The following is a 22,139-nucleotide window of genomic DNA, read 5'->3' as shown; positions in this document are numbered from 1 at the left end:
AACCTGGCTGGTCACTTGTGGATGAGAAAGGGCTGTTTGTGAGAGAGGGGTTGGCTCTCCTTCCCTGCTGACTGCGAAGGAGTGGACTTACGTTGAAGGCTGCGGAGAAAGTGTACTGAGGGATTTGGGGACCCATCAACCCAGGTCCAGCCATCCTGACAGTGGCCACCCAGGGTGCAGGGATGAGTTCCCCATCACTGGAGAATGCAAGCAGGCCTCACAAGATGCTGCCCCGCACCCTCCAGATCCTGGGAGGGAGACAGATCCTTATGATTCCTGAAGCAGGGGCAGCCACCTCTGGCTGCCGGCCAGGCCCCGTCTGGAGCTCAGGAAGACCTGTCACCCTCTGCCAGCAGAGGAAGCAGTAGGGGAAGCAGGGGGTCAGGGGGTGTCCCCTCCTGACTTGCGCCAGACCTGGCCTGAGTGTGGCCACCGACAACGTCAGCAGGAAGCAGGGTCGGGTGGGCAGGCGGAGCACGTCCCAGAGTTATGTAACATCTGGCACTGGTGACTTCTCCGAGGTTTTCCCTCCCTCTCCTAATGGCCGAAGGTTACCCTTTCCTCCCATCTGTAAATCCACGCCCCGGGGCTCAGCTTCTGTGTCTCTCGTGTCTGTCCGTCTCAACCCATCCCCCGCCTTGCTTTGTTTTCTTCTGTTGCCTCTTCCATCTGAAGCTGCACAGGCCTGAAGAGAGAGAGATGGCCAGGCAGGGAAGTACTTGAACCTGACCTGCAATGAAGTCTGGGCTTCTTGACCCCACGAACTGTGTGATCTTGGGCGGGTGTCTTTGCCTCTCTGAGCCAGTGTCTTTGTCAGTTTCATGCATCTAAAGAAGTAGTTACAGAGTACCTATTCTGCACAAGGCTCTGTTCTAGGTGTGCTGGGAATTCAGCTGAGAACAAAGGTGCCAGCCCTCGACAAGTTAGTTCTAGCTGGAGAGACAAATTAACGTTAACACACGCATAATTTCTGATTGTGGTCTGAAGATGGTATGATAAGGGATAGTAGTAGAAAGTGATTGATGGGGAGTGAGATTAGCTCATTTTGACAGAGTAATCAGGGAAGACCTCTCTGGGGGAGGTGATGTACGAGTGAAACCCTGATGGAGGCGGGCATTGTGGGTGTCTGGGAGAAGGATGTTCAGCCAGAAGAATGAGCAGTGCAAAGGTCCTGTGGCCAGGGCATTGTGAGCACATCTGCATAAGAAGGGCAGTGTTTGTAGAAGACCTGGAGAGAGCTGAGTGGGGTCTAGATCTAAGTCACGCTGGACTGTGTGGAGTGTGGAGGACTTGAGTTTATATATTGTGGGTTCTCAGAATGGCTGGAGAGTTTAAAGCAGGGAGCAGAATTCTCTGACTTGCAGAGCAGAAGTGCAGACCCAGGAAATTTTTAAGTAGAGAAGGCTTGGCACATAGTAGGTGCTTAATTAACATCAGCTGTAATCACTAACAGTAGTATCTATCGCCAGCATCTCTTCTTCCATACACAACTCTCAATTCTGGGGTTTGGGGCCACGTGTGGAAGGATTTGGTATGATTCCTGGGACACGAAGTCCACCAGCCTCTCAGACGCATTGTTGGGGAGATTCTGGTCTTGACGTCATACTCACCCCGCTTGGGACGACGTGGCCTGGGCTGCGGGTCCAAGGGACCTCAGTTTCCCCAGGAGGTGCCTCCCCGCCTGGCCCACAGGAAGCCCCCATTCCCCATGAGGCTCCAAGTGTTCCCCCTGACCCAGCCCCCGGGCAGCTGATCGCTCACCCTCACCCAGCCCCAAACACTCGAGTGGGTCCCTGTCTGCTAAAAATAGATTGGGGAAGAAGCGGGAACCCTCAGCCGCACCCACAGAACCCACATGCCACACCACTTTCTCGTGTCCTCGCGAGCTCCAGCTGGGGGACCTTCCAGGGAGAAGCTCGGGATTTGGGACTAGGCTGCGCCAGCCCCTGGAGGCAGGCAGATGGCGGCAGAGCTGGGCGCGCCCAGGGGCCCGGTGGACGCTCAGCAGGGTGGGGCTGCAGCCCTGGCCGAGCGCTGGTGACGGAAACCGTGACTAACGGGCAAACGGACTTTCCCTCTTCTTCCCTATACTCTGAGCGGCTGCACTCCGAGGAGCCCCGTTTGCTCAGGAAGGAGACAGGACAGGAAGTGATCCGACTCCTGGGCAGGGGCTGGGGCCTGGGGCCCCCTGAGGCCTGCTCGCGGCCCCGCATGGTAAGGGGCCAGGCTGCACAGGGCCTGCTGGCACCTGGGGGTGATGGGGCATTTGTGCTGCATGGGGCCGGGGAACTGGCAGAGGGGAGGTGCATCAGTGCCCTTTTCCCTGTAATAGCGTACCACTGGTACGGGAACTTGCTATCTTGCAATCCTAGAGGCTAGAAGTGTGAAACCAAGATTCAGACATGGGATTCTCCAGGCAAGAATACTGGAGTCAGTTGCCATTTCCTTCTCCAGGGGATCTTCCCGATCTAGGGATCGAACCCAGGTCTCCCGCATTGGAGGCAGACGCTTTAACCTCTGAGCCACCAGGGACCTTTATTCTGGGAGAAATCTAGTCAACCCAGGGTAAGGGACTTCGCTGGGAGCTGTTGACACGTCTAGGAACATTTAGGTTCCATCTCCTTCCTTGGGAACCCCAAAGGCTTCAGGCTGTGACCCCTCCCATCACACTGACTGTATTGGAGTGGGTCCCTTCTTAGGGGCCAGTCCACCCCCCTGGAGTCCCTGGTCACTTTGGATCCCCAGCACATGCTGCCTCCACACGTGCCCTGACTCTGCCAACTGTGTGTTCAGGCTCCCGATGCTGCCCATTCAGTCACTCAGTAAGTCAATCAACAAACGCTTTCTGAACCTCTGCCTGGCTCAGCCTGGGGGTAAAGAGACATTCTCCTGGGGCACCTGGCACAGTGAGGTGCAAAGACAGGAGCCATCAAGGAGGAGTTGTGCCCTGGCTGGGAGTGGGCCCTTGGCTCCCAGAGTGGGGAGCAGGGCTTCTGGGGACCAGACTGGGGGGAGGTGTGGAGGGAAGTGAAAGGCTGCCGACCAAGGGCCTTCTTTCTGTTCCTCGAACCACCCAGCTGGTTCCACCTCCAGCCTCCGTACTTGCAATTCCTTCCACCTGGGCCACTCTTGTCCAGAGCCTTGTCTGGCCAACTTCTTCTCAGGACTCAGCTCAGATGTCACCTCTTCCGAGAAGTCCTTCCTGAACCCCACCCCCCTGCACTCTCGCCCCGCCCTGTCTGTCCCCACGGGCTGCCGTGCTTCCACCTCTGAGTCTTCTTTTTAATTGATGTGTCGATTTCTGTCTCCCTGATTAGTGGGCCCGTGGAGGGGCAGAGACCCTGTCTACATCATTCGTTGTGCTTTCTCATCCTCTGGTACACTGTAAAAACTGGCGGGGTGAAATGACACGCCACCCAAGCTAACTGGGGGCAAATGGTGCCGCATGGGGACGCTTCATCCATTCATTCTCTCCAGTGTACTGACTGCACTACCTGGCAGTGTGCCCTCCAGGGAGGGCTCATCGCTCTGGCTTGGACAGCCAGCAGGGCTGGAGCAATCATGGGGGGCCTCCAGGCAGAGGCATTCCTTTCTCACCTGTTCTGGAAGGATGTCGGGGCAGCCCACAGGCCAGGCTGTGCCCTGGTGTATCTGGGACACGATGGAAGGATGAAGCTCTGGGTAAAAATAACCACTGGCATGTCTGGCCGTGCAGTTCGGGAGCGAGTTGGGATCACGTGGCTGGGATCACTGTCCCTAGGAGCTATGGCAGGCTTCTGGCTCCAGGAGTCCCCGGGCTGACAGCCCAGGTCCTGGCCCTGGTGCTGGCCCTGACCCACCACTATCCCTGTGCCCTAGGAGAAGGAGAGGAATGCACGGAGGAAGAAGAAGAAAGCCCCGGCCGCTGCCAGTGAGGAGGCCGCCTTCCCACCCGTAGTGGAGGACGAGGAGATGGAGGCATCGGGCGTGAGTGGAAACGAAGAGGAGATGGCAGAGGAGGCAGAAGGTGAGGGTGGGCGGTGGGAGCTGACCTCTTCCAGAAATGCCTGAGTCCTGCTGAGAAGGGGCCTGGACTGCCCCAAGGGGAGAGGGTGATGATCATGGTGGTGATGGTGACGATGATGGTGATGATGTCAGTGATGCTGATAGTGATGATGGTGATGATCATGGTGTTGATGGTGATGTTTGGCGATGGTGGTGACGGTGATGACGACGATGGTAATGGTGATGGTGGTGATGATGGTGACGATGGTGGTGATGATGTCAGTGATGCTGATGGTGATGATCGTGGTGATGATGGTGATGGTGACGATGGTGTTGACAGTGGCAACAATAATCATGGTAATCTGCCTCTCTGCACTCATAGGACACTTGTTCATTCAATCCTCCTGCCCCCTATGAGTTCAGTCTTGGTGACCTTATGCATTCAGGACATATCCAGTTCTGGTGACACCTGTTATCTTGCCAGCATATCTGGTGTCACATTTTAGGGAAAAAATTTGTTTATTTTTGAAAATAGGTGGTTTTTTTTTTTTTTTTTGATCATACCGCATAGCACGTGGGATCTTAGCTCTCTGACCAGGAATCAAACCCATGCCCCTTGCAGTGGAAGCATGGAGTCTTAACCACTGGACAACCAGAGAAGTCCATAAAAATAGTTTTCTGACCTGAACCATTAATTTATACTCCAGTATTCTTGCCTGGAGAATCCCATGGACAGAGGAGTCTGGTGGACTACAGTCCATGGGGTTGCATTAGAGTCAGGAAACGACTGAGCGACTAATATACATTATTTTTTGACCAGTCTAAGCAGAACCAATACTGTTGGTCGATAGGTATTCAAAAGTTATGTAATTATGCTTCATTTTGCTCCCAACTGTCCAAATTTGGATGGTAAACTGCACAGCCCCCAGCTTTCTGCCTGGGGGCACTGAGGCTGGGGGCAGTTGCATCAGGCACCCCAGAGTTGCATCATCGGCCTGGATCTTAGATGAATTCTGCCACCTGGTGAGGGCTGCTAAAGAGAGAGTGAGAACTAATATTTAAATTTTGCTCTTGGTTCTGCCCACTTCTCAAAAGGAGAATTTCAACTACACGAGATGGTCACTCAGCTTCAGAGCCTAGCCCCCATGTAACCCCCGGCTCTGCTATGCAAATAGCATTTATAAATGTGGAAGTCACACCAGGCTGCCCAAGGGCAGGCCTGCGTCCCTGGTCACTGATTACTCTGCCTTTGGCCCCCAGCCCTCTCCCTTCGTCTACACCAGTCCCTCAAGGCATGACAGCTCTGAAGACCCCACACACAACACCCCTGACGACCCCCCCTCCCCGCTTTGCTAAATGTGTCTGCTTCTCCTTCTGCCATCCCGCCCACCAGAACTCCCCAGCGGGGCCTCATGTTCTTGGTGAAGGCACCCTCCTCTCCTCCCATCCCGTCTCCTGCCCAGGTTTCCCTCCTGTCGCTCCTATCTGCCTGCCCCTGCATTTAAACTCCCAAACTTCTGCCAGTGTGTGCAAGGAAGGTGTGAATCACCCCCAGCTCTGTAAGCAGGACATGCAAATAAATCCAAGTTGTGCCAGCCTGCAGTGTATTCACCAGTCTGAATCCTACTTCCAGGTTGAAAATGAAGAATCGGCCCATTTGGTTGTTGTTATCATGTTGGGGGTGACCTGGGGTGCTGAGTCTGGCCTCCTCCTCAGCCCTGGGTCTCTCCAGCCCAGGTTGGCTAGAGGCCTGACCAGTTTCTGATGGAAGGCTCCAAATCCCTCAGGTCCTTGAATTCTGAGTCCTGGGTCTATAACCAGGAAAAGGGAACCTGGGGAGCAAGAACGCACTCTCCTCTTTAAATATCCTCCCGGCTGTGTGTGGGCAGGATGCAGCCTTGGTGGGAAAGTTAAAGGAAGCCAGACTTTGGCTTGGCATTAAAAGCAGAACAGATGCTGCCCAGTTAGAGAATTTTGAGGTAGTGAGTTCTCTGTCCCCTGTAGGGTTCACACTCCCTATCAAGGATGGGAGAGGGGCATTCTTGGCTGGCCTGCTGAACCCAGGGCTTCTGTGACCACCTGGTGGCCCCGAGCACATCAAGGGAGGCAGTTGAGAAGATTCTGCCCAAAGGCACCGGGTGATGGTCCCATCTTACAGATGAGGAAACAGGCCTCATGTGGGGAAAGAGAGGAGAATTACTCACACAGGGTGTCATGTAGCTGGTAGAGTTGGAATCTGCCAATCAGACTGGCATTTGCTGTGTAAACCTGTCCCTTGTGACCAGGATAGGGGAGGGGAGGTAGATGCCAGGTTAGGGCCTCAGGTTTTTCCAATGGAACTGTCTAGAATATCCCACCAGCCCCAACAGCACCACAGACTCCTCCAGGGGGTAGGCAGCAAGGGCCTTGTATCCAGGCTGGAGATGAGTCCAGGGGATGGAGAAGTGATCCATTTGACCCTGTAGTTTCTCCAGTAAAGATTGTGGTTGTAATAAGAGCATCAGCCTTGAATTATTCCCTTTAATCGTCACAACAGCCCAATGAGTGCTGTCGTCACCCCATTTTATAGACAAGGACTCTGAGACACAGGGAAGTTATCCAAGGAAGCCAGTTGGCCTGTTTGGGGACCAGGATTTAAACTTGTCAGAAATACTGATTCTTGGGCCCCACCTGGACCTACTGAGTGAGGAATGTTTTGGGGGTAGGCCTAGCCGAATCTTCACAGCCCTCAGGCACGCTCATGCCTGAGAATCCCTGACAGAGATAAGCTGCTGGATAAGAGAGAGAGCCAGGCATAAACCCCTCATTTTATAGATAAATGCACAGACTCTGGGGCTAAGCCATTTGTCCAGAGGACCTCAGTGCTGGCCCCCTTCGTCCTGTAGCGTGACGATGTGGAAGGAGGGAGTGACGTTGCCGGAGTCAGAAGACAGGGTCAGGAGCCCTGTGGTTAGGGATAAGGATACTGGGGTCAACCCTCTCCTGCCCCCATGCAGTGTGGCCTGGGACAAGTGACTCAGCCTCTCTGTTCCCTCATCTGCAGAGCAGAGTGGTGATGATCGTCTCTAACTTAGAGGTGATTGAGGATGAGTTGTGTGTGTGAAGAGCTTTGCCCAGAGCCCAACACCCACAGAGCAAGCCTGTGTTGCTGCTGTTGGGATGGTCATTTCTGGGAGGAGTGGCCTTTGCTCTGGGCCTTAAGGCAAGAGATGGGAGAGGTGGGAGTCTGGGGGCAGTAAAGGCTGAAGGAAGTGTTTTTGCAGGGCCCTTGCAGCCCCTGTTGGCCTGGCTCCGTGTCTGAGGGGTGAGATGGGGTCAGGCAGCCCCAAAGGCCTCTCCCTCCAGCTCTGCCCCCCTCTGAGGCCAGCACCCCACCCTGAGGACCCCGGAGCCGGGAACCAGAGAAGGCCAGAGACTTGTCCAAGGACACCCAGGAGTGTCCTGGGCTGCAGGCTTTCAGGACAGGGTTGTAGGTCCTCCCTGCCTGCCTGGCCCCAAATCCTCTTCTCTCCCCACCTGCTCCTCATGCCACCTCGCTTCTAACCCTTCTCTCACTTCCTTCCAGCCTTACACGCCTCTGGGAACGAGGTCCCCAGAGGGGAATGCAGTGGCCCAGGTACGAATGTGGCCAGCTGGCCTGGGGGGATGGGGGTAGGGCCAGGCCGGGGTGGGGGGCACCCCCAGGTCCCCTGTTGTCTATGAGGGGCCCCACCTCTGTGAGCACACCTCTGCCCGTGAGCACCACTGCTGGTGCCACTGCCGCCTCTGTTCCCCCTCCTCAGCGCAGTGTCTGTTCCCCATGCTGTTCCCTGGCTCGCACCTGCAGATCAGTGCTCTCGACTCCACTGTTACGTTGATTTCTTACTAGTGTGTTCACCTGTGACTCTTACCCACTTCTGTTTCCCCTACAGCAAGTGTCGGGGAGGGAGGTTTCAAATGTCCCCATTCTGTAGAAAGTGAGGAAAACTGAAACCCAAAGAGGTGACAGGAGTCGTGGTTAAGGCTAAGGAGCCAGGTCTGGAGCTGAGGTCCCCTTTCCCTTCATCTGTGCACATTGTCATTCGATCAGCACTTATTGTGCACCTGCTGCATACCAGCCCTATGGACAGTGGCCAGGGGCTGTAGTCGGTGTGGAGCCTCTCCCCGTGAGCTCCTCCAGGTTCATTGGCCGCATTTTATGAGGATGACAGTGATGACACAACAGCAAACAGTTGCCAGGTGTCACCCTGTGTACTGCAATCCCTGTGAGGTGGGAACTGTTCTCCCCACTCTACAGATAGGGAAAGTGAGGCCAGGAGGTCACTGTGTCAGCAGGGCCAGAGCCAGGGCTGCAGCTCCAGTGAGAACAAGGAGACCCCAGAGCAAAAGCTTGCACCCCTGGCTGCCCCTAGCCTGGCTCCGTAGGGCGCTGGCCACTCACCCAGCCACTCCGGGGATCAGAAGTTAACAGGTCCTGGGCTCCTCCAGGGTCAGCAGGTGGAGAGGGCGGCCAGAGGAGGACAGGTCTGGGAGGGGCTAGGCGGGCTGCCCAGGTGTGTAGGAGCCTCGGGGCTGTTTGGTATCCAGGGATGGGACCGCGGCCCCCTGAACTCCTACCCAGAGCCAGGCTGCACAGTCCGGGTCATTGGGTGGTGGGGGGAGCGTGGGCAGGGCCCCGCCTGTCTCGACCCTGAGCCTCCCCCGCACCATTCACCCCTTCTTTGCTCTCTCCCTGCAGCCGCCGTCAACAACAGCTCCGACACCGAGAGCGTCCCCTCACCCCGCACCGAGGCCGCCAAGGACACGGGGCAGAATGGGCCCAAGCCCCCGCCCGCCCCGGGCACAGATGCACCACCTCCTGAGCCGCCCACCCCGCCGCCCGAGGACACCCCGGCCCCCACCGAGCCCGCCCCAGCCCCTGAAGCCACCGGCCCGCCCACACCCCCACCAGCACCCCAGTCGCCCACCACACCCCCTGCCGTGGTCCCCAAGGAGGAGAAGGAGGAAGAGGCCACAGCCGCCCCCTCAACCGAGGAGGGGGAGGAGCAGAAGCCCCCCGTGGCCCCAGAGCTGGCGGCCGACGTGGGCAAGGCCAAGACGGAGGAGCCGGGCGAGGCGCACCCCGCGGAACCCGTCAAGACTGAGTGCGAGGAGGAGGCCGCCGGAGAGGGGCCCGACAAGGTGAAGGAGGGCCCGGAGGCCGCAGCGGAGGCCGCGCCCGAGGGGGCGCTCAAGGTGGAGAAGAAGGAGGCCAGCGGCTCTGGGGGCAAAGGCCCGGCGGCCAAGGGCTCAGGCGCCCCGCAGGACAGTGACTCCAGCGCGACCTGCAGTGCCGACGAGGTGGACGAGCCCGAGGGCGGCGACAAGAACAGGTGAGTGCGCTGGCTTCGTCGTCTCCTTCTGTACCTCCTCACTGAGCATCACCCGTGTACCGAGACCACGGCACGCGAGGCCGACTCCTCGCCTGCCCTCGGAGGAAGAGGGGGCCGCCACTGTGCTCTCCCTCGGGCAGGAGTTCCAGTGTTGGGACAGGGCAGCATCGATGGGGTAGGTTCCCCCTTAGCGGTGGCCTCTGAGCTGAGTCTGGGCGGGGAGAAGTAGGGTGACAGTGGTCATGGATTAGCTTCCAGAGCTGCCGCCACCAAGGGCCACCCCAGAGTCAAGGCATCGGCAGGGCCACTCCCCTGAAGGCTCCTTCCTGCCTCCTCCAGCCTCTGGTGGTGCCGGCCATCCTTGACTTGCAGATGCATCGCTTTGTGGTCCCATGACATTCTCTGCACGTGTCCCTGTGCCCACATTTCCCTTTGGCCATAAGAACGTCAGTCCTTGGATGAGGGTCCACCCTTAGGACCTCCTCTTAACTGCGTCACATTTGCAAAGAGCCTGTTTCCAAAGAAGTTCACATTGTTCTACCCTCAACACGGTGGGCCCAGCAAGTGCCGAGGCAGGGTGCGGGACTGAGCCTGCATGATTTCAGCAGACCAGCCCGCCTTGCGGGGCCTCCAGGCTGGTTGGGTGGCTGCATTTTGTTCTCAGGACAATGAGACCTCCACAGCTTGTGCCTGAGACTTGGGGTGTGTCTCAGGCTCTGAAACTTGCCAGCGGTGTGAGGAGGGAGATTTAATGGGGGGCCGGAGGGGCAGAGGGATGCACTTTGTGAGGCGGCCTTGGGGGTGTCCTGTGGCTGGTGAGGCTGGTGGCGGTGGACGTGGGGGCAAGTGGCAGATTCCCAGGATCCTGGCTGATTCATCTTCTGCCCACTGAGGGTCCCCGAGACCCCGGGCAGAGTGGAAGCCGGCAGGCCCCACTCAGGGCCCAACATGGGCAGCAAAGGGCAGGGCTGCGGAGAGCCACGCCCGCCTGCATCTGGGCGGCTTAAGGAATTGTTTTCTCGTGAGGCAGGCCGGTCATTTTTATTTTGACTGAAAACAGTGCAGTCTGTTTTCGCTCCTTTCACGTCTTTCGGAAAAGTTCTGGGCAGCGCGAGAGGGAGGAAAATCTGACTTTCAAATCCGACCGGTTCACTGGGAGCCGTTTCCTCTGCGCCATGATTCACCTTGGGGCATGCGAAGATGGCAAGTGCTAGAACGTTTCATGTGGAAACTGGACTTGGTCAGAGCTCACTGGGTCCCCACCTGTTCGGTGAGCTACCTTTGGTCCCTGGCAGGACCCTCAGCCCTCTTGTATGGCTCTTAGATAAGCAGAGGTCTGGCCAGCAGGTTCCTGGGGGCCCGGAGGTCCTGAGTTTCCTGCCCAGTGGGTGCAGCTTGGAAACCAGGAGTTCACGGCGGCCCGATCTGCCGGGGAGGGCCCTGGGTAATGGGGTCAGGGTGGGCGGCTCCCCACCCAGCTCCTGCTGGCCACAGAGACAGAGTCATGGAAACACACGTTTCTGTTCTTAGCGGGAAGAGCGTTGAGCTCATGGGACAGCCACGCTGATAAGCGGCCTCCTGGAGTCTGTGTTTTGGGTACACATGACCTGCCTGGGCTGGACAGCTCGGAGGGTTGGCCTGGGTCCCAACAGTTTCCCCCTGGACCTCTCGGGCCAGGCCTGAAGCCCCGCAGCCTACTTTCAGCCTCCCCCCCAACAACCTCAGCCCCACCCAGGGACGTGTCCTTCTCTCCCCCAGCTGGGTCTGGCTCCTGTCCACTCTTCCTGCCCGAGCGTCCAGCCTTCGGTCCCTCGGGAGCAGGAGCCCTGGGCTGGGAGTCAGGACACCTGGTTTGTCACGCCCTCTGTGACCGAGGCCAGTCCCCCGCCTTCAGGGTGAGGCTGGACTCAGGCCAGCCTCCTGACCTCTTCCTGGCTGGCAGTCCGCCACCCCTCCCTCCTGCCCCGGCTGCGGCCGCACAGGGCCAGGCGGGCGCCGGAGGACGCAGGCGAGATGCGTCAGAGTGCGCCCTGGCAGCCAGCACCACCCCCCCAGTGCCCCAGAGAGATCGGTGGGCGACCCCAGGTCCTGGCCCCCTGCCCACAGCCCTGCCTCCGCCTGGCAGTCTCAGCGCAGTGCACTGGGCGTCCCTGGACAAGACACAAGATGGATTGCGTTCTGGCCCGTGCCCGTACGGCTTTGGGAGAGAAAATCATATCCTGCTTTTTACTCTCCATTGCTTTCTGCCAGACAGCTCCGCCTGGGAGTTTTCTTGGCCAGCGGCCAGAGATAGTGGCTTTGATTGCAGAGCCTTGAGCTCGCCTGCCCCAGCCTGTTCCGTTTCCCAGAGACGGTGCCGGGCACTTTCTGGCAGGGCTGGGCCTTCAGAAGTGCCTTGCCCTGGACCTCAGGTTTTTCACCCACAAGACGGGCGTGGGTATCCCTGCTTATGGGCTGCTTGGGAGGATAATGAAGTTCCGAGCCCACGGTGAGATGCTCAATGAAAAGAGTTGCTCCCTTCCTTTGGAACTGCTTCAGGAGCCCCCAAAGTTCACTCCACGAGGAGGCTGGAATGTAGTCGCTTCCGCTGAGCCCCTGGAATTTCAAAAGAATGTAACAGCAATTTCTCCTTTATTTCTCTATTCCATAAATGATTAACTAGGCACTGGGGTGTGCCAGGTACCATCCTGGACTCAAGGGGAGCAGCGACAAATGAGGTCCTGGCTCCAGGGAGCTTGCATTTCACTGGGAGCGATTCGTACAGAATTGGAACAGCAGTGGAATAAAGGGAATGCTGGTGTGATGAGGGCATGGGGGAGAGATTGGTCATGGGGGGAGTGTGAGGGGCAGTCAGGGAGACCTGCTTGAGGAGGTGACATTGAAGGATGATGGGAACACAGACTATGAGGCATGGAGGGAAAGTCGGCAGAGAGAACAGCCAGTGCAAGGATCCTGTGGCCTCACGAGCTTATGTTCCGTAGACGGCAAAGAGGCCTGTGGCAGAGAGCAGAGCGAGTGAGGGAAGGAGGAGAGGGCCTGAGGGGAGGTCACGGAGGTGGGCAGGGTCCTGTCTCTACCTGGCCCCACAGGGCCCCGGGGGTTAAGGCGAGGAGTGGGGTTTTATCTTGGGGGCATGGGAGACCAGCATGACCATGCCTTTGTGTATCTTCATGATCCTGCCTTCCCAGCCCCAACTTGGCAGCCGGGATTATCCCAGCCCAGCAGTAATGAGGAATCTGGGTAGGGGGCTCAGCAGAGAAGGGACATGCTGTTGCAGACCCAGAGTCTCCTGGGGCCCTGGGCCCTCCCCAGCCCTGGTCTTCCGGGGTGGGAAGAAAACCCACAGGGATGAGAAGATGCCCAGGCCGCTCAGCACTGGACATCGTCATCACGGCTTCCTGTGCCTTCCCGTGTCCTACCCACAGGACAGTCGCTGGAGGGGGTGACTGTTCTCATACCCATTTCACAGATGAGGAAACCGAGTCAGGCACAGTTGGTCAAGTGATCCGGCCAGTGGTGGGATTTGAACTGGGAGGTGGAGTCTTGAACTTCAGGGTTAAGGGGCAGGGCCCCGGCTGCTCCCAGCCGAGTTGCCGGCTTCCCCCGCCACCCAGCTTCCCCCCAACCCCCGCCCCCACCCCTCCCGGCTCAGGTCACGTGCACAGTGCCAGGCTCCGAGAGCCCCTACCCTGCCCCGGTCTCTGGGGAGGAAAATAAACGCCCTGTCTTCCAAGAAAACAAAGGAGAGAACAGAGGGAGGGCGACACTATGAGGAGAGCTCCTGGAGGTGGTGGCTCCTGCTGCTGCGGAGGTGGGATGAGGCAGTTCGGGGGCCATGTGAGCGCCAGGCATCTTCTCGCCCTTCGTGGGGTGATGGGGAGCCTCAGGCCCCTCGGGCTTGTTGAAGATCAGGATTCAGGCCCTTGCTCTTGGATGCTGCCCTCCTTACAGTGAGCGGTCAGGCTGCTCTCATCTTGTCAGCTGTGCAGTGCTATGCCCGTGGCTGCAGCCCCCGCTGAGCTCTTGCCTCCCTGGGTGGGGTCGGGGGGACTCAAGAGAGAGGGGTCTGGGCCTCCATGCACAGCCCCAGCTGGTGCCTGCTGAGGGCATTTGAGGGTGATCCCTGCTCCCCTCCAATCTGCCTGCCCCCTGCCTGGACAGGGAGCCACAGGGAAACCAGGGCAGGACAAAGACCCTAGATCACTGACAATCAGAGTGAGACACACACTTGGCTTTTTATTTGAATCATAAAAGCATATTTTGTGTCCCTACAAAATTATATTTACATAGATATAAAAGTTTATATTTTAACTTTAAAATTTGCATTTTTAAATATTTTATACAGTAGATAATAGTATAGCATTATTCCTTTGTTGTTTATTGAAACAATATACTTAATATATCAAACCCTTGATTTTGTGGCCAGCAAGGACTATATTCTTTATCTTTTCCTTGTAACAGCTTTACTGAGACGTAATTCACAAGCCATACAATTCAGCCATTGAAGTGTGATTTTTTTAGTACAGTCACAGAGTTATGTAATCATCAGCACTGTTTAATTCCAGCATATTGTCAACTACCCCGAAAAGAATCCCCAGGCCATTAGCAGTCAGTCCTTATCCCCCACCCCCCAGCCCCTGGTACCCACTCATCTTATCTTCTGTGTCTATGGATTTGCCTCTTATGGGAATTTCATGTAAATGGAATCGTGCTGTACGTGGCCTTTTGCAACCGGCTTCTTGCAGTCAGCATCTTGCTTCTGAGGTTCATCCAAGTTGTAGCCTGGAGTCATTCTTTTTGGCTAAGTAATATTCCACTGCATGGACATACCACATTTTGCTTATCCATTTCACCTGGTTTTGTCCGTGGGGGTTGCTTCCACCTTTTGGCTTTTGCAGATCGTGGCTGCTATGATCTTTCGTGAACGGTTGGTGTGTGGGTGTGTGTGTGTGTCTACTCTCACGAGTGTAAGCCCAGCAGTGCAAGTGCTGGGCCCTAAAGTGATTCTAATGCACTTCCTGAGGAAATGCCGGACATTTTCCAGAAGGGCTGCAGTGTATTCACTCTTAAGTTTACAAATACAAGTTGATTTAAGCAGACAGTGATAATTAGTTGCAAGAGGAGGGGCGCGAGGCTGGGATGGTGACATTTGAAGCTGGCAGTGAGGAGTACAGGACTAGTGAGAGCATGGGTTCTTGGACCTGGTCAGGGTGCTTTGGCCCAAGGGTAGTGGGCACAACGAGGCTGGGCTTGGGTCTCTGGGGGAGCGAAGGTGGGCAGCCACAGAGGAGAGGCCTCCGGTGGTCCTAGGAGCCTCAGCAGGATCTGGAGAGGTCAAGAGAGGTGAGGACGGCAGGGAGGGTGAGCTGGTCAGGAGGACTGTGAAGCCCAGCTGAGCATGAAGTCAGTCTGACCTCGGAGCCCAGCGCCACTTGCATGCCGTGGGCAGCCCCAGGGGGTGTCGCCGAGGCCGTCTCTGCTCAACTGAGCGTGTGGCAGATGTGGGCAGGGGGTCAGCGCCCGAGGGACTGACTTGTCACAGGCTGCGGTCCCATCACCGCAGAGAGCAGGGGGCCCATTGGCTGCACGTCACGCGTCTGTCCTGCATGCCGGCGGGAAGGCACGTGATCCACTCTTGCATCCGGCAGCCAGCTCTGGGTGGTGTGAGCTGCACCCTGGCTGTCACGGATCTTACCTGGAAGATCTGCACATGGCATCTGCACAGACCTGCAACGGTCTGCACCTGGCATCAGCCAGGATGGTCACGGCACATGCTAGGGGCTGTGCCCACAGGACCCTCAGGCTTTGCTGACCTGACTTGTGATTCTCCCTCCTGGCTGAATCCAGCCCATGGCCAGTGCCTTTGTGTGTGCACACTGTTTGATTCCCCCAGGCCTGCTGTGTATTCAGCGAGTGGTGGTCCCAGGTGGGACTCGAGAGCTGGGCAGGAACCCGGCAGCCCTAGTGTGGAGGTGAGGGGCTCTGAGGCTGGGGCTCTGAGCTTCTGCCCTCGAGACCTCGTGCCAGCTGGTGAACCAGACGGGGCTTGTGGCGTGGCACTGGGCCAGGGCTGTTGTGTCCTGGAAATCCCTGAAGACCTCTTGAGGAGGGGACACTGGTGAGCAGCTCTAGAGCCATGCCCCAGGGCAGCCTCGGCCCTGGGCACCCAAGCCACTGCAGCAGCTGTACCCTGGGGTGACCCCAGCCCTGGCAGCCCACCATATTTCAGCCCCCTGCCCTTCCTGCCCTCCTCCATGCACCCGTGTGCAGACACACACACAGACACACACACACACACACACACTGTGCACACACACACACCCCGTGCACCCTTAGCAGGTTGCTGCCCTGTTCTGCATGTCAGCAGCAGACAGACGTGACCTTGCTTTAGAGGACAAGCTACCTGCAGGTCCAGCTCAGCACCACAGCCCCACTTATGGCTGCAGGGCAGGCGATGTACACGCTGACCTTGCGCCCGCAGAGCCTACGCCCGCCTGGTATGCGGGTGAGATTCCGGTTAGCCACACATTCTGGTTGAGTGGGAGGGCACCCCAGTCCTCATTTCCAGTAAGCAGGGTCCACTCAGCACCATACCCCAGGCCCCTACCCTGGGGCCTGAGCCTCTCATACTTGGATGATGAGTCATCTCCCTGAATCTCTTAAGCTTCCCAAGCCTTAATCAGGTTGATTCTTGGGTTTCCCAGCAGCTTCCCAAGGGCCGAGCATGGTGTGGGCCCTGAGTATGGGCTTCTCTGGGACTTTCCTTGCCCTTGGCCATCTTGGGAGCATTTGATCCTCTGGGCTGGGGTGGGAGGGGTCTTGGTTCCTTGCATGGAGCAGAGGAGGGAGGGCAAAGCCCCCATCCCGACCCCGGGTCTCCCCAGCCCTGGATGTTCGCCTCCCTCTGGCAGCCCGCCGCCCCCCAACCACATCATCCAGGCAGGAGCCAGGAGAGGCTGTGAGCCCGTGGGCCTGACGCTGGTCTCCCCGTCCCCCCGTCCCCCCCTCCCCGTGCCCGCCCACCGCCAGGCTTCTGTCGCCGCGGCCCAGCCTCCTCACCCCGACCAGCGACGCCAGGACCCACGCCTCGCCCCAGAAGCCGCTGGACCTGAAACAGCTGAAGCAGCGGGCAGCTGCCATCCCCCCGATCGTGAGTCCTGGGCCCCCCTCCCATGGCCAGGACCCCTATCCAGCCCGGCCGCCCAGAGACCCTGTGACCCTCACTTCCTGGTGGGGAGACAATAAATCAGGCTGATCACAGACCAGGGAGGTGGAGCCCCGGCACCTGCAGCGCCCCCTCTCCAGCCCCCCCTCTCCCCACCGCCTCTTCTTTCCTGTAGAAATCCCCATGGAGAAAGGCAGGAACAGTAGGGGGGCCGGGGCGCCCCCAAAGTACCCGGCCTACAGGTCTCCTCCTTCTGGTTTCCCAGCCTGGCAGCTCTTGCCCCACCACCCCCACCTGCCGAGGGTTCTCCAGAGCCCCCCAGACCAGGCAGGAAGCCCCCCACTGTCACAGCACCTCAGAAAGGAAGGCAGGGCCCCATCAGTTAACTTAAGACCCTCTACAGGGTTTGGGGGGTTGTCCAGAAGATTCTCCAGGCCAAGCAGGAGGACCCTCAGAGATGCCCCTAATTGTAACAGCTCAGTCATTGGTGGTGCTAGTGGTAAAGAACCCGTCTGCCAGTGCAGGAGACGTAAGAGATGCGGGTTCAATCCCTGGGTTGGGAAGATCCCCTGGAGGAGGGCATGGTAACCCACTCCAGTATTCTTGCCTGGGAAATCCCATGGACAGAGGAGCCTGGCGGGCTACAGTCCGTAGGGTGGCCAAGAGTTGGACACGACTGAAGTGCCTTGGCACTCTCATGTGCTCATTGCCCTCTCCCAGAACGTGAGCCTGGCCTTCCAGTGCACCTGGGGGCTGTGGGCTGATAGACTCCGAGCTGACCAGGGCTTTTTAAGTGAGGGGTACAAGGAGTGCCAGGCTGTGCTGCCTGCTCCCCACAGCCGGGCACTGTCCCATTTGTCAGCTCTGATCTCTCTAAGACCCCAAGAAATTTGGGAAAGGGAGAAGGGGCTAAGGGCAGGGTAATGAGGGCTCCCCATCCTCAGCCAGGCGCCCAGGGTGCTGGGCACACCCCCTACACTTGGCACAAAGCCCTACCCTCCTGGCCCTCAAGCCGTGTGCTCTTAGGCGTGTTGCTACCTCTCCTTGGCCTCAGCTTTGAGGCTGGTCACACGCAGGGGGCCTGGAAGGCTTTCCCTGATCTCTGGGACCTGCAAACAGCCTGTAAAGACGCTCCCTCCTCCTGGCTTTCCCCCAGCAGGTCACCAAAGTCCATGAGCCGCCCCGGGAGGAAGCAGCTCCCCCTAAGCCAGCTCCCCCTGCCCCCCCACCATCGCAGCACCTGCAGCCGGAGAGTGACACCCCCCAGCCGCCCAGCAGCAGCCCTCGAGGCAAAAGCAGGAGTCCTGCGCCTCCTGCCGAGAAGGAGGGTAAGTGTGTGTCAGCGGCTGAGGGAGTCAGAGGGAGAGGGGGCCTGATGGGCGGGAATAAGGGGCCTTTTGTGTATGCCGAGCCGCTGTTTCCAACTCCATGGCTGTGGTGGCAGGATAGGCCAAGTTAATGAGTGAAACACTTGGGAGTCAGGCAGTAGGGGGTGGTGGGGACTGCAGCAAATTGGAGAACTCATGCTCTTTCTGAAGTGGGCTCACACTGGCCTCAGCCAAGAGTCACCATGTGGCAATTCAGGCCTGGGATTGTGGGTTGTTCTTTCAGAGAAGCTAGAAATCCATCTTTTCATGTGAAATCTTCGAGTTTCTCAACATTGGCCAACTTCTCAAAATTTCCACAAGCTTTGTGCATATACGAAAACACGTCTGTGGCTGTTTCTGGTGCCATGTGATTCAGTCCACACGTGAGCTTCTAGAACCCTGCGGCTCGGCGCCAGCTGGCAACGGCTCTGGGCCTGGGCAGGAAGCACTGCCGTCTCCAGCTTTCACCCTGACCTTATCCCAGGCCGATGTCACTGGGTTCACTGGGGAGCCAGTGAGCGATTCCCCGAGCAGCTGTGTTGCAGCAACTGCCCAGGGCGTGCTTCACTGTCACCATGTGAAGTTCAAGGTCAGGAGACAGGTGGGGTCTGGTTTCTTGTTCTCTGGATCTTCTATCTCTGCCCCACTCCCCACCGGCCCCAAGAAGTCTCAAGCCGGTATCGCTGAGGGACACCCATCCCAGATCAGCCTAACACAGGCACTGGGGGCTGACCCCCTCCCCAGAGGCTCCCCCCATGCTGTGCTGGGCAAGGGTCCTGAAGGCTGCTCTAGGGGTCTGAGGGCAGCAGGACCCCAGGCCACCCTCCCTGTCCAACACGGCCAGGGATAGACTCGGGCGGCCAGGGCCATCTGCGCCCGCACCTTGAGCAACTTCTGGTACAGCATCTTGCCTTCTCTAGAAGGTCAGGCTGGCCCTCGGCCACGAGCCTCCCTGAGGGTGGTGCTGTGTGTCTGAGGACAAAAGCAGGGCTGTCCCTAAAGGAGGCCAACTCCACATGTCACGAGTGACAGGGGTCTGCCAGACTCTCCCCAGCTAATCGGCCGACCCCCCACCTGTCTCCCTGTGGCTACCTTCACCTGCCACAGGAAGTCTCAGATGCCACCCACGCAGATGGGCATGCATCCATCCAGCGTGTGGCCAGGGGGTCAGGACACGTGTTGAACACCCACCACTGCCAAGCACTACCCATGGGTAGTGGGGGTCTGGCAGTGAGTAGGATGAACTTCCTGCTCCGGGCAGCCGCCCTTTTTGTGAACGAGAGTGTGTTAAGCAGGGGAACACGTGAGGAAGCAAGATGACCTCAGGGTAGTTCACGGAACGAATGAGACAAAATGGGTCGAGTGACGAGGGGCTCAGGGAAGGGGTCTCTGAGACCAGGAGAAGGCAGTGGTGGGAAGATCTGGGGGAAGGGCATTCCAGGCACAGGGAACAGCATGTGCAAAGGCCCTGGGGTAGGAACAAGCTTGCTGTGTCGGCAGAGCTGCCAAGAGGTCATGGTGGCTGGGGAGAGGGGAGGGGAGGATGGGGGATGGGGGCCAGATTGTGTAGGGCCTTGTAGGCTATGGTGCTATGGACATTTGGTCTTGGGTGCAGGGAAAAAAAGCCTTTGCAAGAGGAATTTTCGGGGGGGGGGGTGTGTGTGTGTTGGGGACCGAGGAGAGGTCAGGCTATCTGGTTTCTATTTTGGAAAGATCTCTTTTTCTCTGTCCATTGTTGGGAAGAAAAGGCTACAGGGAGTTGTGGGCAGATGGAGGAGGGCACAGTGCTGTTTCTGCCAGCCGTGGTGGCAGTCTGGACTATATGGGTGACTGTGGAGATGGAAGGAAGGGCGGGGGGGCTTGGGATTTTGTTTCAGAGGCAAAGCCGGTGGGATCCGCTGATCAACCTGAGTGTGGGGTTGAAAGCAGGGTGTCAGCCACCTCCTGGGACCCTGCCGGTCACCCATGCTGGGCCCGAGACTCCCCATGGTGGGGGTGTGGTTTGCTGGGCAAGAGTGTAGTGTGAGACATGGGGTATGATCTGGAAGGACATTCGAGGGCCGGGGCACTAGCCCAGGGCGGGGTAGCCTCATAGCAACGTCAGGGGCCCACACAGCCTTGGCCAGCGCCAGGTCTGAGCCAGGCCAGGCTGCGCTTGGGTGGCTGGACACCGCACAGGGCCAGGCAGAGCCTGCTGGGACGGGTCACAGGCCCTGTCCTGGGAGAAGGTGAGCCACCACCCGCCTGGTTTCTGAGTCTGGCGTTCGGCCCGTTGGCACGGCGGAGGGCCGCGCCGTTTCCTGGAATCGCTCGGCGGCACCAGAGACGGTGCACCTGGCGTCGGGTATGCGGCCAGCACCCTTAGGCACATGCGTGAACTTGACACCCAGCGCGACCTCGCTCTGGTCTCTCCTGGCTCCGCCCACCCCTCGGGCTCCCCGGGCCCAGCTGGAGAAACAGGTTGTCTCTCCAGGCTCTCAGCCACCCGCCCCGCCTGGCCGGGGCTCAAGTTTCCCTTCCAGCACCGGAGGCCTCCCACCCCCTCCCACCACAGCCGGGGCTGAGCTGGAGAGAGCAGCCCGGGTGCGCACAGGGTCGGGTCGTTGGATGAACACCGTCCGGGGCATTTGGGGATTTTTCTGGGCCCGGTGCAGGCCCTAGAGAGGTGCTCCTTTAGAGGAGATTGAGTGTGAGAACCCCTACCTGGGTAACTGCCCGCATGTGTGACCCCCCTCCTGCGGGCTGCCCCTGCCAGCAGGCACTTAGGTCCGGGGGGAGCTCTGTCTCTCCCAGGAGAGACGCGGAGGGGCAGCACGCACAGCCTCCACCCCACCTGCCGGGCCCACAGCGGGCACCTCTCATCGCTGCCAACACGCTTCTGCTTGCCCAGCTGGGTCTTAAGAGCCTCCTCCCTTCGTCATCTGGAGGTGGCCCCAGGGAGGACACCTGCCTGCCATTCCCATCCCAGGCCTGGTGTTCCCAAGTTGTTAGCAGCTGGTTACTCCCTGGTCCCCCCCACCCCCACCACCCAGCTCCCATGGGTCCTCCAGCCTGACACCAAGTCTCAAGGGAGAGGTTCGGCGCTTAGGGCCGATTTCAGCAGCGAGAGGCCACAGGAGAGCACCGTGATGACGACCAGGCCTTTGGCCGTGTCTGCAGACAGTCCTCAGTCCTGAGAATCCAGGGTCAATCATTGCTCCTCTTGTGGTGCTCAGCGTGTGTTGCGAAGGTAAAGGTCACAGCCTACGGCCCATCTGCCTGGGCTCAGGGCTCCTGCTCGCTGGCTGTGAGCCTTTGACACTGTGACTTTGCCTCTCCGAGCCTCTGTGTTCCCATCTGCTGAATGGGAATAATCCTCATCAGTTCCCTGAAGGGTATTAGGAGGATAAACAAGTCAGTTCACACAGTGTCCTTAGTTGGAGCCCCTGCAGGAGAGCTGTTCTGTTATCTGCTGCTGCAGCGGCCATGAGGTCAAGGGGTCAAATCCTGACTTGGCCAAATGTTTGCTGGCAACCCTAGATAAGTCCATCAGTGTGTCCGTACTCAGCTCCCATTCCACAGCGCCGGACCTGGGCGCTCTCTTCCTCCCAAGTCTGCGAGGAGGCTCGTTGAGTTTGTGCTTTCGAAACGCCCGGCCCAGTGCCTGGTCGTGGAACGTGCTATTATACAGGCTGACGTGCGCGTGCTGTCATCCCAAGCATGTGGGCTCCCAGCCGCACCCGCCAGAGCACACGTACATGGGTCTCAGCAAACTGTTCCGACCACCTTCATCATCAGAAGAGATCAGCAAGCCTCTTCCGGAAAGGGCCAGATAGTAAATACTTCAGGCTTTGTGGGCCAGACAGTCTCTGTCGCAACTCCTCAGCTCTGCCGTAGATGATAAATAAGCAGGTAGATGTGACCATGTTCTGGCACAAGTGTACATGCAAAATCAGGTGGTTGGCAGGCCCCTTGCCGCCATCTCCGTCCCCTGGTTGGGAGGTTTGTCCAGGCCCCTTGCTCACCTGGGGCCAGGCCAGTGCCTGTGTCTTTCCAGGGCTGAAATCTAGGATCGCCGAGAGCCCCCCAGCCCACTCCCAAGGCACACTCGTGCTCGGCAGGACATTAGCAGAGTCAGAGTGGTGCCTGGTCTGCAGACTTGGGGGAGCACCACGCTAGCAGCCCCCCTCTTCCCCGTAACTGTTGGCTGGGACCCTCCTCTGGCCGAGGCTGGCGCTGCAGGCAAGGGGAGGGGGGCTCATTCGAGCAGATCAGCCAGGACTGGGGGCCTGA

At 58.4% G+C, this 22,139-nt stretch overlaps 1 protein-coding gene across 18 annotated transcripts in view; it reads left to right on the top strand.

Moving 5' to 3' along the window:
* The window catches only part of NCOR2 (nuclear receptor corepressor 2), a 232,076-nt gene that overhangs the window by 179,206 nt on the left and 30,731 nt on the right, over positions 1 to 22,139 (top strand). For 14 of the 18 annotated variants that reach the window (XM_065904616.1, XM_065904620.1, XM_065904624.1 and 11 more), the window contains 5 exons: positions 3,859 to 4,006; positions 7,550 to 7,600; positions 8,702 to 9,335; positions 16,365 to 16,485; positions 17,657 to 17,828. In XM_065904616.1, the coding sequence (XP_065760688.1) occupies positions 3,859 to 4,006; positions 7,550 to 7,600; positions 8,702 to 9,335; positions 16,365 to 16,485; positions 17,657 to 17,828 (1,126 nt within the window). The remainder of the gene's footprint in view (positions 1 to 3,858; positions 4,007 to 7,549; positions 7,601 to 8,701; positions 9,336 to 16,364; positions 16,486 to 17,656; positions 17,829 to 22,139) is intronic. The other 4 variants (XM_065904634.1, XM_065904632.1, XM_065904630.1 and 1 more) reach the window with 2 other exon arrangements.

This window comes from Muntiacus reevesi, chromosome 13, assembly GCF_963930625.1.
Source record: "Muntiacus reevesi chromosome 13, mMunRee1.1, whole genome shotgun sequence".
In the NCBI taxonomy this organism is placed as follows: Eukaryota; Metazoa; Chordata; class Mammalia; order Artiodactyla; family Cervidae; genus Muntiacus; species Muntiacus reevesi.
This window is presented reverse-complemented; position numbering and strand designations above follow the sequence as displayed.